The 13,906-nt window shown below is 39.9% G+C and overlaps 1 protein-coding gene and 1 long non-coding RNA gene across 5 annotated transcripts in view; one reads left to right on the top strand and one right to left on the bottom strand.

Annotated features, from left to right (window-relative positions):
• Positions 1-1,268, bottom strand: part of ZNHIT6 (zinc finger HIT-type containing 6) — a 58,430-nt gene extending 57,162 nt beyond the window's left edge. For both annotated transcript variants that reach the window (XR_002173184.3, XM_019919971.3), the window contains exon 1: positions 459-1,268. Coding sequence is in view for 1 of the 2 variants with exons in the window: in XM_019919971.3 (XP_019775530.2) it covers positions 459-1,129 (671 nt within the window). In the remaining variant the exon portion in view is untranslated. The remainder of the gene's footprint in view (positions 1-458) is intronic.
• Positions 1,269-1,352: 84 nt separating this feature from the next.
• LOC141275717 (uncharacterized) overlaps positions 1,353-13,906 on the top strand; it is an 87,001-nt gene continuing 74,447 nt past the window's right edge. The window contains exon 1 of one of the 3 annotated variants that reach the window (XR_012323965.1): positions 1,353-1,645. This is a non-coding gene — a long non-coding RNA (uncharacterized lncRNA). The remainder of the gene's footprint in view (positions 1,646-13,906) is intronic. The other 2 variants (XR_012323964.1, XR_012323966.1) reach the window with 2 other exon arrangements.

The following is a 13,906-nucleotide window of genomic DNA, read 5'->3' as shown; positions in this document are numbered from 1 at the left end:
TAAATCAAAAGCAATAAATGTTCATAGTACCCATAGAGAAACTAGACAGTTGGGTGAGTTCAAGTGTATTTTGTCTAATTTTAACTTACTCCACTTTATCCTTGTTGGTTTTATTAGACTTTTCCTCACACCTATCCTCTCTCAAAAGAATACTGAGCCAAGAGCATATTAAGTCAACCCAGATTCTGGTACAAGGGCTTTCTGGCCCCAAGAATTTTCACTTCCTAACTTGGCCACTGGACACTAGTACCAACCTCACATATTTTCACTGAATTTATTGTCATCTGACAAAACCCTCCCTTCCCAATCGCCCTCCCCCCCATCATTCAGGCTCCAGTGACCCAAACTGGCACTTACTTATCATTATTCCACACCCTTCTGGTAGTGTAATTTCTTTCAGTCTAGACAACAGAGAATTCCACAGCTTTATTCCCCCAATGGAAATCTCCTTGCCCTACCTTGACATGGCCAGTTTCCGCTTGGAGCCCACTGGGGGATTTATCTGAGGCTCTTCTTTCACCTTTGTATCATCCATCACTTCTTCTTTAGGGAAATACTTCTCTTCTTTTACACACACTTCATCCATTATTTCCTCCTTCTTTACGTTCTGATCAAGAAACATCTCCTCCCCTTTAATCTTCAAGCTATCTTTCTTCTCTTCCTTCACTTCCAGCCAGTCTATCACTTCTTCCTTCACCTTCACTTTCTCTTCCTTTAGCTCTGGTTCTTCCACTTTCTCTTCTTTTAGCATCAAACTACTACCCGTCTCCTGCTTCACCTCCAACGTGCCTGGTTTTTCCTCTTTCACCTCAGGCCCATCCTCCACCTCCTGCTTTACCCACTGGTCATTCCGCATACCTTCTTCCATTTCTGACCAGTCCATTACTTCTTGCTTCACAACTGCTAGGTCCACTCGCATCTCCTCTGCCCTTGGTCCATTTCCTTCTTCCCCTTCCCCTGTCTTCCCCATTCCGGTCGGTCCATTCCCCGCCTCTCCACTGCCGGCCTCCTCGGTCCCTACTGTGCCCCTGGCTCTCTCTCCATCTGACTCGAGACTTAGCCGCGCCCCTTCAGTTCCACTCTGGAGACCTCCTCCCGACGTCTCCTCATTTTCAGCAGCAAAATCCATCAGCTCAAGATCCTTGACCTCCGTTGCCACTCTGTCCTTCAATATGGCTGGTCCACGCCAATAGGAATGAACTTGTGGCTACAACACCGACAGCGGCCCACGTGTGGATCAGAGAAGCAGCAAGCAGAAAACGCCGAACCGGCGCGTCTGTCCAAACAGTCGTAAAGCAACGCTTCCGCACATTGCCGCTTCACGACTCGTGGAGCTCTTTACGGCTTGCTGCAGTCCGGCACAGATCCTACGGGATCCGCGTGAGGCTACGCCCACTGTCATCCCGCCTTCGGGGCGGGGTTTCGCCACACCCTTCCCTTGGGGAGGCCGCGCCCTATGCACGTGGCCACACGCTTCCGCTTAAAGAGAGCGTCTCCGCGCCGGGGGGCGGAGAAGCGGGACCCTCACAGCTTTGTAATTGGAAGGCCGCCCTAATCTGTTCTGAACTTGCATGAAAATGGAAGAAACACCTGATGTTACGCCTCTCCACGCTTCAGTTTCTTCAGCAGTACTCCAGAGACGATGGTATTACAAATCTTTTGGTTTATTTTGATGATTAAGTGTAATCATGCATGGAAATAAGCTAGCAGTGATGAAACTCAACATATGGTCGCTATTATTACTGGGAATCCTGATAGGTTTCAGGTAGGAAAGAGGGCATTAACTTTAATTCTTTCACTTCTTTGTCCGTAACAGCCGGCATCAGCCAGTTCCCCATTTACAGCATCTTAGAGGATTCTGTCTAAGAGAGAGAATATATATAGAGAGAGAGAGAGAGAGAGAGAGAGAGAGAGAGAGAGATGTTAAAGAACCAAATAAATGCAGAGATACAACAGTCAAGGATTATATATGTATATATGTATATATATATATATATATATATTTCACATATTTAAAGACTGGGCCAAAAATTCAACCCCCAGGACTAGAACATCTTAAAAAAACCCAAAACACAGAAAACAAAAACTAGCCTGGCATCCGTTTCAGTTACTTTTGAAAATTAATATTACATACTGAGCATTAGGCATTTTCACCTAATCTTTACATAATGTCTGTGAGATTCCTATTTTTCTCTCTGCATAAGGAGACTTCAAAGAAATGGATTTTTAGCTGTGGGCTGCTTTGTGCCAATCCCTCAAATCCTGTTATGGTTTGCAGGGCATTTAACTGTTATCACTCATTCACATGTTCATCAGGGAATGGGAATTTTGATGGGTGAGCAGAATGAGGAAATTTTGAAACCTTAGTTGGGGCTCCACTGATACTGTAGCGCTGGAAGGAGCATTGAAGTAAGTTGGGAAAGTTTCGTAAAATTTTTTTATGGGTTATGAGGAAGAGGCTTGCAAAGGAGTCATATGGACAGTGTTTTGTCAGTATACTTAGAGGTGCCAGCTACCCATGGAGTCAAAAAGAGCCTGACTGGTAACCCTGTTACCGACCAGGATTCTTGGATTCCTTAATCAATAGAAATTGATAGAGGCCAGATAAGAAAATCAGGCAAGAGTTTATTGGGACTAGTGCTGCAGCACAAGGGAGCGAAAACAAATAACAGGTGCCTTTGTTGGCCCTTGGGGTGGGGGTGGGGCAGGAGGGAGCTGGTTCCTTTACATGCGGTGAGGATAGGGGTGGGTCAGGGGTCCACCTGAGGGGTGGCTTAGGTGGTCTGCCTATCTCCTTGGTGGTGCTGTGTGCAGGGTGCAAGTGCAGTACCCTGCTTTTGCTGCAGACTCCTGAGAAGTGGCAGTTGGGTTTTTGGTCTTTTTGTATCTTGTTGTTTTTAATTTGCCCCACCTGCACCTGCACACAGTTATTTTTAGTCCCTTATAGTTTCTTTGTATTCTGTTACTGTTTGTCCAGGTGCAAGCACTGCAGCAAAGGGTCCCAGGTTCCACCTGTCTCAGATTTGCAGGCCAGATTACATGTTTATACTAGGAATAGGGGCTAAACGACAGAAAGAATCCATGTGGCTTTGCTAAGGACAACATTTGGGGCATGAGAACAAGAGGAAGTGTTTATTCCCATGAGAATAACGGATGTCTATTTAAAATCACAGAGAAAGTTGTGAAACTACAAATCAGACACCAGAAGCAAAAACGCTTTGGGGTATTTTGGATATTTGTCATTTTCCTACATTTGTTCTTGTAATCTGTGTGTTTTTTTCACACTCACTGGAGGGAATATCGTTAAACCAGTAAGGATTCTTGAGAGTATCACAGCTAGTCACTTAACTAAGTTAAACAATCAACACTTTAGGACTGTAGTTTTGATGGAGGTATCAGAGGTTGTGGTGATGTTGTTAAATGGCAGTTTTGAAGGAAAAAGGGAACTTGAGTGGTCCTGCCGGAGAGAACTTCGGGTTTTTGGAGTATAGAGCAAGGGTATTGCCTGCAGGGACAGACATGGCAGGGATGGGGGGATGGAGTTATTTGTGGGGCTATCGTTGAATTCCTATCCAGTTCCTCAAACCTCTTTCCCTCCCTTTTCTACCTCAATGGAGTAGAGGGACAAGCCCAGCTCCTGCAGTATAGGATTGAACCTTCATGCCATCCTCTATCATCTCTGTCTCCCAGCCCTGCACCAGGCATCCATGGTGCAGCTCTCCTACTCACTTTGGGAGCTGGCCCTTTGCCGAAATCATAGTTAAGTTCAATTTAACAGCTAGAAAGCTGGGGATACTTTCTAGGAAAGCATCTAAGCTAAGACTGAAATACCATGAGAGAGTGTATGTTATGGACGGTTAAAACCATTTTGGTGGCTCAGCAGGCAGTGTGTAATCAGCTGTCTGGTTGACTATAGGGTAAAGATTAGGAGGGCCTTTCCTGATCACTTAATGGACAGGTAAGAAAGTGAAGACCCAGAGAAATAAAACGATTTGCTCAAGATTACGTGGCTACTAATGGCAGTACTCTAACAGAAAATTAATGATCTGGTCAAAGCCTTTGTTCGCACCTGAGCCTGGTTAAAATAAAGGCTGGAAAGTGGAAGTGCAGCTGGGCCCACACAAGAGGCAGGAACCAGAAAGCCTGGAAGCCTGAATTTTATCTTGTGGGCATGTGTTGTGATGGGTTGCATGTTGGGTTACTGAGAAACAGATGCTGATAGGAGTTATTAGGGTTCAATGCCTGTGAAAGGAAGGAGGAGGAAGCAGGATAGGTCAAAGAGAGAATTTAAGATGTGATGCAGGTCTGACAAATCCTTGGCCAACTTGCCGGGTAGCTCTGGAGAAAGCGTTTTCTTTCGAGTGTCCTGCATCAGGCGGAACTGCTCCATGCTTTATATCTGACCCCACTCAGTCACCTGATGCAGGCTGCCCCAGAAAGGGCGTGATCTTGGGCAGTAGGCTTCTCTGCAGCTGGAGCTGACAGCTGGAGGCTGATGACTGCACTTCTTGTGGCTGCGTATCAAGCTCTTCGAAGGGGGATCTTGGTGGCACCTCTCCATGGCTACCACAGTGTGAACGTGTGTTTGCCTCGGTGGCCACAGGGCCTTTTGTCACTGAATCAGCTTCGTTCTTCTTTCTTTAAGGCCAGTTGTCTCTCTTTTCCATGTACCTTGTTAAGAAATACAGCCACTCCACAACCCCTGGGTTTATATATTCTCAATGCATGTAGTCATGGAGACTCACTATTGTCCAATTCCAAATGTCTGGGGAAGAGTCTGATTGGATAAGCAAAGTAAAGGGGGTAGGATCTCTTAGTGTAAACATGATTGTGGAGTTGTCAGGGAAGACCAGTTTGATCTGGGCAGTGTTCTCTGATGACAATGGGAAAAGTACTGGGTTTAAGTCTCCAAGCTACGTGCTACTAGCTATTAGTAGCCACTAGTTGTGTGACTACACCACATCTAATTTGGTTTCTTCATCTGTAAAATGGAGATAGTTATACCTATTTAACAGAGCTGTTTTGAGAATTAAATGAGAAAATGTATGTGAGCTTTTAAACAGTAAAGCATTTTATAATTATAAGTATTATTTTCCTCATTCTACTAGTAATTTTGAAAGCTTCACTGGTGACAGCTTGTTTTCTCTTTCAGACTGTGGAGGACAAAGCTGAGATAATCACATTACCCAGTTCTCGGCACATTCTCACCATGTGCAACAATCCTTTCTTTAATGTTTTCGTCATTTGTCCATCTCCACTCTCATTACCCTCCCTCTCACTCTCATGCATTTGATCTGGTTCCTTATGTAAACACGTCTTTGTGAAATACATAGTGTTGTTTTATTGTGTGTTATTTGTAACAGCTTCCTTGAGGTATAATTCACATAAAAATACACCTATTAAAAAGATACACCTATTATAAACTTACCTAACTTTAAATTTATGGAGTTGTGCAACCATCACAACAGTCCAGTTTTAGAACATTTCCATCTTCGCCCCAAATTCCATTGTTTCCATTTGCAGTCAATCTCTGTTCCCAGGCAACCATTGATCTGTTTTCTTTCTGTATAGATTTGCCTTTCTTGGAAGTGTCATATGAAATCATACAATATGTGGTCTTTTGAGTTTGGCTTCTTTCATTTAGCATAAAGTTTTTGAAGCTTACCCATGTTGTAGCATGTATTGGTAGTTCCCTTTTTATTTCTGCATAATATTCCATTGTATAGATATATCACATTTTGTTCATTCCTTTACTAGCTGATGGACATTTGGGTTGCTTCCAGGTTTGGTATTATGAATAATTCTGCTTCCACATTCACATATAAGTCTTTGTGTATACATATATTTTCATTTCCCTTGAGTAGATAGGTACTTGGGAGTGGAATTTCTGGGCCATGTAGAAAGTTTATGTTTAATTTTTTTTAATTTTTATGTAAATTTTTAAATTTAAGTTTATGTTTAATTTTAATTTTTTTTATGTTTTAATTTTTATGTAGAATTTCTGGGCCATGTAGAAAGTTTATGTTTAATTTTTTAAGGAATAGTCAAACTGTTTCCCAAAATAGCTATTCCATTTTACATTCCCACTGGCAAAGTATTAGGGTTCCAGTTTCTCTACATTTCTTGCCCAAATTTGGTATGGTCAGTCTTTTTGATTATGGGTATATAGTGGTATCTCATTGTGAATTTAATTTGCATTTTCTTAATAACTAGTAATGATGTTGAGTATCTTTTCATGTGCTTACTGGTCATTCGTATGTGAAATGTTTATTAGTGAAATGTTTATTCAAATCTTTTGCCTATTTCTTATGTTATCTTTTACTTTTTAAGTTTAAAAAATTTTAAAAATGTAATACAATTTTACAAGGTTATTTTCCATTTAGTTATTACACAGCATTGGCTGCATTCCCTGTGTTGGTACAATACATCCTTGAGCCTGTTTGTACCTCGCACTCTCCAACTCTTATATTGCCCCTCCTGCCCCCGCCAACCCAAGTGGCTACTAGTAGCTTGTTCTCTATATCTGTGAGTCTTCTTTTGTGTTATGTAATAGCGGCGGGGCAAGCGCACAGCTATTAGCACATGACCGTTAGCGCTTGGCGGTTAGAGGTCCCGCTCTGCCAACAGTCTGCATGCAGTGTTCCTCGGGGCAGAGAGTGCTGTGAGAGGCGTATCTCGGCCTTCTCCCCGGGACCCTCCAGGCCCCCTGGCCTTGGGCTGGCAGGTGAGCTGGGGAGCCGGGGACAGGCTGAGGGCTGTGTCCTGCAGGGCTCCAGAGCCCTCACCACAGGCACCCACTGGCCGGACCCAGGCCTTGAAGCAGCAGCGACCCTCTCCCCCATCCCCACCTCTGCGACCTAACGGTGGCAGGCGTGACCATGGGTCGCAGTCCGGGAAATCCGGCACCCGTTTGGGTGGCCTGAGGAGCCTGAGGGCCAGTTGAGTCCTGGGCACTTTTCTCCCTCACTGGTGATGGCTGGGCAGGGTCTGGGACTTGGCCCTGAGGGCGCCACCAACTGAGATCTGCCTCCTCAGCTGCATCTGGGCACTGGTGGGAGGACCCAGACTGGGTACTGGACGAAGGCTTCTGGGCAGGGTAACCAGACCGCGAAGGGACCCCTTCCTTTTAGACAGGGCTTGGACCTCGGAGGTCAAAAGTTGAACCTTGGGTCCTTGCCGTTTCTCGTCAGAACAGAGAATAACCTTTGTTTCAGTGGAGGTTTACAGGAACATCAGGACCTATGACCTGACCTCAAAAACGAAGGATCTGACACCAAGAAGTTTGTAACAACTAACCACGCCCCTCCCTCACCTTTCCTATAAAAGGCTTTGCTAGAAGCTTTCGGGGAGTTTGGGGTTTTTAAGGCCTGAGCCACCCGTCTCCTTGCATGGCCCTGCTTTCTCTGCTCCAGACTCCAACATTTTGATATTGTTTGGCTTCACTGTGTGTTGGGCACATGGACTTGGATTGAGTAACAGTTATATTCACTAGTTTGTTGTATTTTATAGATTCCACATATAAGTGATATCATGCATTATCTGTCTTATTGCACTTAGCATAATGCCCTCCAAGTTCATCCATGTTCCTGCAAATGGCAAAATTTCGTTCTTTTTTATGGCTGAGTAGTATTCCATTGTAAAGACATACGGCCTCCTCTTTACCTGTTCATCTGTTGATGGACCCTTAGGTTGCTTCCATATCTTGGCAATTGTAAATAATGCTGCTATGAACATTGGTGTGCATGTGTCTTTTCAAATTAGTGTTTTTGTTTTCTTCAGATATATACCCAGGAGTGGAATTGCTGGGTCATATAGTACTTCTATTTTTAGTTTTTTGAGAAACCTCCATACTGTTTTCCACAGTGACTGCGTGAATTCATATTCCCACCAACAGTGTACATAGGTTTGTTTGTTTTTTGTTGTTTTTGAATTGCTTAGTTTTAATTGAATGAATTCAGAACTGGGAGACTTTTTCCAAAAAATATGTGAAACTTACACCTAAAATTCAAGGCTTTTTAGAGCCTTAGAGTTATGGTTTTTCTTTTCTCATTCTCAATGAGTCCCTCTCTCTCTCTCTCTCTCTTTTTTCCTGTCTCTCTGATTCTGGATTTTTTACATAATCATTTATGCATAAAGTTTTGAGCCAGGAAAAGGTAAAAAACATTGTGGAATTCTTGGAGGTCCTTAGAATGCTATGGGTTGCTAGAGTTCAAAGTAGTTGTCTCTACTGAAATGGACAAAGTGAGACTAATTCTTTTGGCTTATCAGGAGGGTATGCATGGATTAAGTGTGATCATAGTATAGTAAAACTGTTTATTTTTAGATACATCTAAATGAATATTACCCTTCTGAGCAGTCAACTAGGGATTGCATATACTTATTTTTCTTGATGCTGTTGTTTAAAAATAGGTTTTATAACTTTTTTCTTAGATTTATCTTCTGGAATAGTTTGAATCAAGATAAAGCTTGTTTCACATATTGCTTTTGATATTTTTTTAACATTTTTATTTTATATTGGAGTAGAGTTGATTTACAATGTTGTGTCAGTTTTAGGTGTACAGCAAAATGATTCAGTTATACATATATGTATAATTTTCTTTTTCAGATTCTTTTCCCATATATATTATTAAAGAATATTGAGTAGAGTTCCCTGTGCTATACAGTAGGTGCTTGTTGAGTATGTATTTCATATATAGTAGTGTGTATATGTTAATCCCAAACTCTTAATTTATCCCTCCCCCCGCCTTTCCCCTTTGGTAAACATGTTTGTTTTCTGTGTCTGTGAGTCTGCTTCTGTTGTGTAATTAAGTTATTTTGTAACTTTTTTTTAAGATTCTACATATAAGTGCTATTATATGATATTTGTCTTTCTCTGTCTGACTTGCATAACTATAATAATCTCTAAGTCCATCCATATTGCTGCAAATGGCATTATTTCATTATTTTTTATGTCTGAGTAATAGTCCATTGTATATATGTACCACATCTTCTTTATGCATTCCTCTGTCAATGGACACTCAAGTTGCTTCCATGTCTTGGCTATTATAAATAGTGCTGCAATGAATATTGGGGTGCATATATTTTTTTGAAGCATGATTTTCTCCAGATGTATGCCCAGAAGTGGGATTGCTGGATCGTATGGCAACTGTGTTTTTAGTTTTTGAAGGAACCTCCATACTGTTCTCCATAGTGGCTCTACCAATTTACATTTCCACCAACAGTGTAGGAGGGTTCCCTTTTCTCCACACCCTGTCCAGCTTTTATTGCTTGTAGACTTTTTGATGATGACCATTCTGACTGGTGTGAGGTGATACCTCATTGTAGTTTTGATTTGCATTTCTCTAATAAGTAGTGATGTTGAGCATCTTTTCATGTGCTTTCTGGCCATCTGTATGTCTTCTTTGGGCAAATATCTATTTAGATCTTTCACCCATTTTTTGATGGGGTTTTTTGTTTTTTTGATATTGAGCTGCATGAGCTATTTGTATATTTTGGAGATTAATCTCTTGTCAGTTGCTTCATTTGTAAGTATTTTCTCCCATTCCATGGGTTGTCTTTTTGTTCTGTTTATAATTTCCATTGCTGTGCAAAAGCTTTTAAGTTTAATTAGGTCCCATTGGTTTATTTTTGTTTTTATTTTCATTACTCTAGGAGGTAAATCCAAAAAGATATTGCTGCAATTTATGTCAAAGAGTGTTCTGCCTATGTTTTCCTCTAAGAGATTTATAGTATGTGGCCTTACATTTAGGTCTTTAATCCATTTTGAGTTTATTTTTGTGTATGGTGTTAGAGAATGTTCTAATTTCTTTCTTTTACATGTAGCTGTCCAGTTTTCCCAGTACCACTTATTGAAGAGACTGTCCTTTCTCCATTGTATAGTCTTGCCTCCTTTGTTGTAGATTAATTGACCATAGGTACATGAGTTTATTTCTGGGCTTTCTATTCTGTTCCTTTGATCTATAAGTCTGTTTTTGTGCCAGTACCATACTGTCTTGAATACTGTAGCTTTATAGTATAGTCTGAAGTCAGGGAACCTGATTCCTCCAGCTCCATTTTTCTTTCTCAAGATTGCTTGGGCTATTTGGGCTCTTTTGTGTTTCCATACAAATTTTAAGATATTTTCTTTAGATCTGCATAAAATGCCATTGGTAATCTGATAGGGATTGCATTGAATCTGTAGATTGCCTTGGGTAGTATAGTCATTTTCACAATATGAATTATTCCAATCCAGGATCATGGTATACCTTTCCATCTGTTTGTGTAATCTTCGATTTCTTTCATCAGTATCTGAGTACAGGGCTTTTGCTTCCTTAGGTAGGTTTATTCCTAGATACTTTATTCTTTTTGATGTGATGGTATAAGGGATTGTTTCCTTAATTTCTCTTTCTGATCTTTTGTTGTTAGTTATAGAAATGTAACAGATTTCTGTGTATTAATTTTGTATCCTGCAGCTTTACCAAATTCATTGATGAGCTCCAGTAGTTTTCTGGTGGCATCTTTAGGATTTTCCATGTGTAGTATCATGTCATCTACAAACAGTGACTGTTTTACTTGTTTTCCAATTTGGATTCCCTTTGTTTCTTTTTCTTCTCTGATTGCCATGGTTAGGACTTCCAAAACCATGTTGAATAAAAGTGGCAAGACTGGCATCCTTGTCTTGCTCCTGATCTGAGAGGAAATGCTTTCATTTTTTCACCATTATGTTAGCTGTAGGTTTGTCATATATGGCCTTTATTATGTTGTTGATATGTTCCCTCTGTGCCCACTTTCTGGAGAGTTTTTATCATAAATGGGTATTGAATTTTGTCAAAAGCTTTTTCTGCATCTATTGAGATGATCATATGTTTTTTATTCTTTGTTGATGTGGTGTGTCATACTGTTTAATGTGCAGTTGTTGAAAAATCCTTGAATGCCTGGGATAAATGCCACTTGATCATGGTGTATGATTGTTTTAACGTATTGTTGGATTCAGTTTTCTAGTATTTTGTTGAGGATTTTTGTGTTGTTTTCATCCGTGATATTAGCCTGTAATTTTGTGTGTGTGTTTGGTATCTTTGGTGTTGATATCAGGGTGATGGCGGCCTCATAGAATGAATTTGGAGTGTTCCTTCCTCTGCAATTTTTGGGAATATTTTTAGAAGGATATGTTAATTCTTCTCTAAAAGTTTGATAGAATTCGCCTGTGAAGCCATCTGGTCCTGGACTTTTGTTTGTTGGAAGTTTTCAAATCATAGTTTCAATTTCAGTATTTGTGATTGGTCTGTTCATATTTTCTATTTTTTCCTGTTTCAGTCTTGGGAGATTGTACCTTTCTAAAAATTTGTCCTTTTCTTCTAGGTTGTCCATTTTATTGGCATATAGTTGCTTGTAGTAGTCTCTTACGATCCTCTGTATTTCTGTGGTGCCTGTTGTAACTTCTCTTTTTTCATTTCTAAGTTTATTGATTTGAGACCTCTCCCTTTTTTTCCTTGGTGAGTCTGGCTAAAGGTTTAAGAATTTTTTTTTTATCTTTTCGGAGAACCAGCTTTTAGTTTCATTGATCTTTTCTGTTGTTTTCTTCATCTCTATTTCATTTATTTCTGCTCTGATCTTTATGATTTCTTTCCTTCTACTAACTTTGGAATTTTTGTTCTTTTTTTCTCTAGTTCCTTTAGGTGTAAGGTTAGGTTGTTTACTTGAGATTTTTCTTGTTTCCTGAGGTAAGACTGTATTGCTATAAATATCCCTTTTAGAACTGCTTTTGCTGCGTCCCATAGGTTTTGGATCGTTGTATTTTCATTTTCATTTGTCTCTAGATACTTTTTGATTTCCGCTTTGATATCTTCAGTGTTCCATTGGTTCTTTAGCAGCATATTGTTTAGCCTCCACATGTTTGTTTTTTATGGTCTTTTCTTTGTAGTTGATTTCTAATCTCATAGCATTGTGGTCGGAAAAGATGCTTGATAAGATTTCAGTTTTCTTAAATTTACTGAAACTTGCTTTACGACCAAGCATGTGATCTATCCTGGAGAACGTTTCATCTGCACTTGAAAAGAGTGTGTGCTCTGCTGCTTTTGCATGGAATGCTATATAAGTAACAATTTAGTCCATCTCGTCTAATGTGTCACTTAAGGCCTGTGTTTCCTTATTGATTCTTTGGATCATTTGACCATTGATATAAGTGAGGTGTTGAAGTCCCCCACTATTATTTTGTTACTGTCGATTTCTCCTTTTATGGCTGTTAGTATTTGCCTTATATATTGAGGTGTTCCTATGTTGGGTGCATATATATTTACAATTATTACATTTTCTTCTTGAATCGATCCCTTGATCATTATGTAGTGTTATCTTTGTTTCTTATAACAGTCTTTATTTTAGAGTTATTTTGTCTGATATGAGTATTGCTACCCCAGCTTTCTTTTGATTTCCATTTGCATAGAATACCTTTTTTCATCCCCTCACTTTGAGTTTGTGTGTGTCCCTCGATCTGAAGTGGGTCTCTTGTAGATAGCATATATATGGGTCTTTGTTTTTGTATCCATTTAGCCAGTGAGTCTTTTGGTTGGAGTGTTTATTCCATTTATATTTCAGGTAATTACCAATATGTATGTTCTTATTGCCATTTTGTTAATTGTTTTGGATTTGTTTCTGTAGATCTTCTTCTTCCCTTCCTCTTTTGTTCTCTTCTCTTCTTCTTTGGTGACGCTGTTTAGTGTTGTGTTTGGATTCCTATTTCTTTTTTGTGTGTATATCTATTGTAGATTTTTGGTTTGTGGTTACTGTGAGGTTTTGATATAGCAGTCCATATATATACAAGACTGTTTTAAAGTTGCTGGTCTCTTAGTTTCCAAATGTATCCCTAGTATCCTGCATTTGTACTTTCCTCTTCTCACGATTGCTCGTTTTGATATCATACTTGTTTGTAGATGATTTCCTACCTTTACTGTATGTTTGCCTTTATTAGTGAGCTTTCCCATTTGTAATTTTCTTGTTTCTAGTTGTGGCCTTTTCTTTTCTGCCTAGAGAAGTTCCTTTAGCATTTGTTGTAAAGATGGTTTGGTGGTGCTGAATTCTCTTAGCTTTTGCTTGTCTGTAAAGCTTTTGATTTCTCTTTCGAATCTGAATGAGAGCCTTGCTGGGTAGAGTATTCTTAGTTGTAAGTTTTTCCCTTTTTTCACTTTAAATATATCATGCCACTCCCTTCTGGCCTGCAGAGTTTCTGCTGAAAAATCAGCTGATAACGTTATGGGGACTCCCTTGTATGTTATTTGTTGCTTTTCCCTTGTTGTTTTTAATATTTTCTCTGTTTTCAATTCTTGTCTATTTGATTAATATATGTCTCGGTGTCTTCCTCCTCGGGTTTATCCTGTATGGGACTTCCTGTGCTTCCTGGACTTGGGTGACTCTTTCCTTTCCCATGTTAGGGAATTTTTCAGCTATTAGCTCTTCACATATTTCCTCAGGCTCTTCCTCTCTCTCTTCCCTTTCTGAGACCCCTATAATGCGAATGTTGGTGCATTTAATGTTGTCCCAGAGGTCTCTTAAACTGTCCTCATTTCTTTTCATTCTTTTTTCTTTATTCTCTTCTGCAGCAGTGATTTCCACCATTCCATCTTCCAGGTCATTTATAAATTCTTCTGCCTCAGATATTTTGCTATTGATTCCTTCTAGTGTATTTTTTATTTTAGTTATTGTACTGTTCAACTCTGTTTGTTTATTCTTTAAATCTTCTAGGTCTTTGGTAAACATTTCTTATATTTTGGTCTATGCCTCCATTCTTTTTCAGAGATTTGGATCATCTTTACTGTCATTACTGTGAATTCTTTTTCTGGTAGATTGCCTATCTCCCCTTCACTTAGTTGTTTTTCTGGGGTTTTTATCTTGTTCCTTCATCTGGAGCATATTCCTCTGACGTCTCATTTTGTCT

This window comes from Tursiops truncatus, chromosome 1 (assembly GCF_011762595.2).
Source record: "Tursiops truncatus isolate mTurTru1 chromosome 1, mTurTru1.mat.Y, whole genome shotgun sequence".
Taxonomy (NCBI): domain Eukaryota; kingdom Metazoa; phylum Chordata; class Mammalia; order Artiodactyla; family Delphinidae; genus Tursiops; species Tursiops truncatus.
Note: the sequence above shows the minus strand (reverse complement) of the source record. Positions and strands in the feature narration are given on the sequence as shown.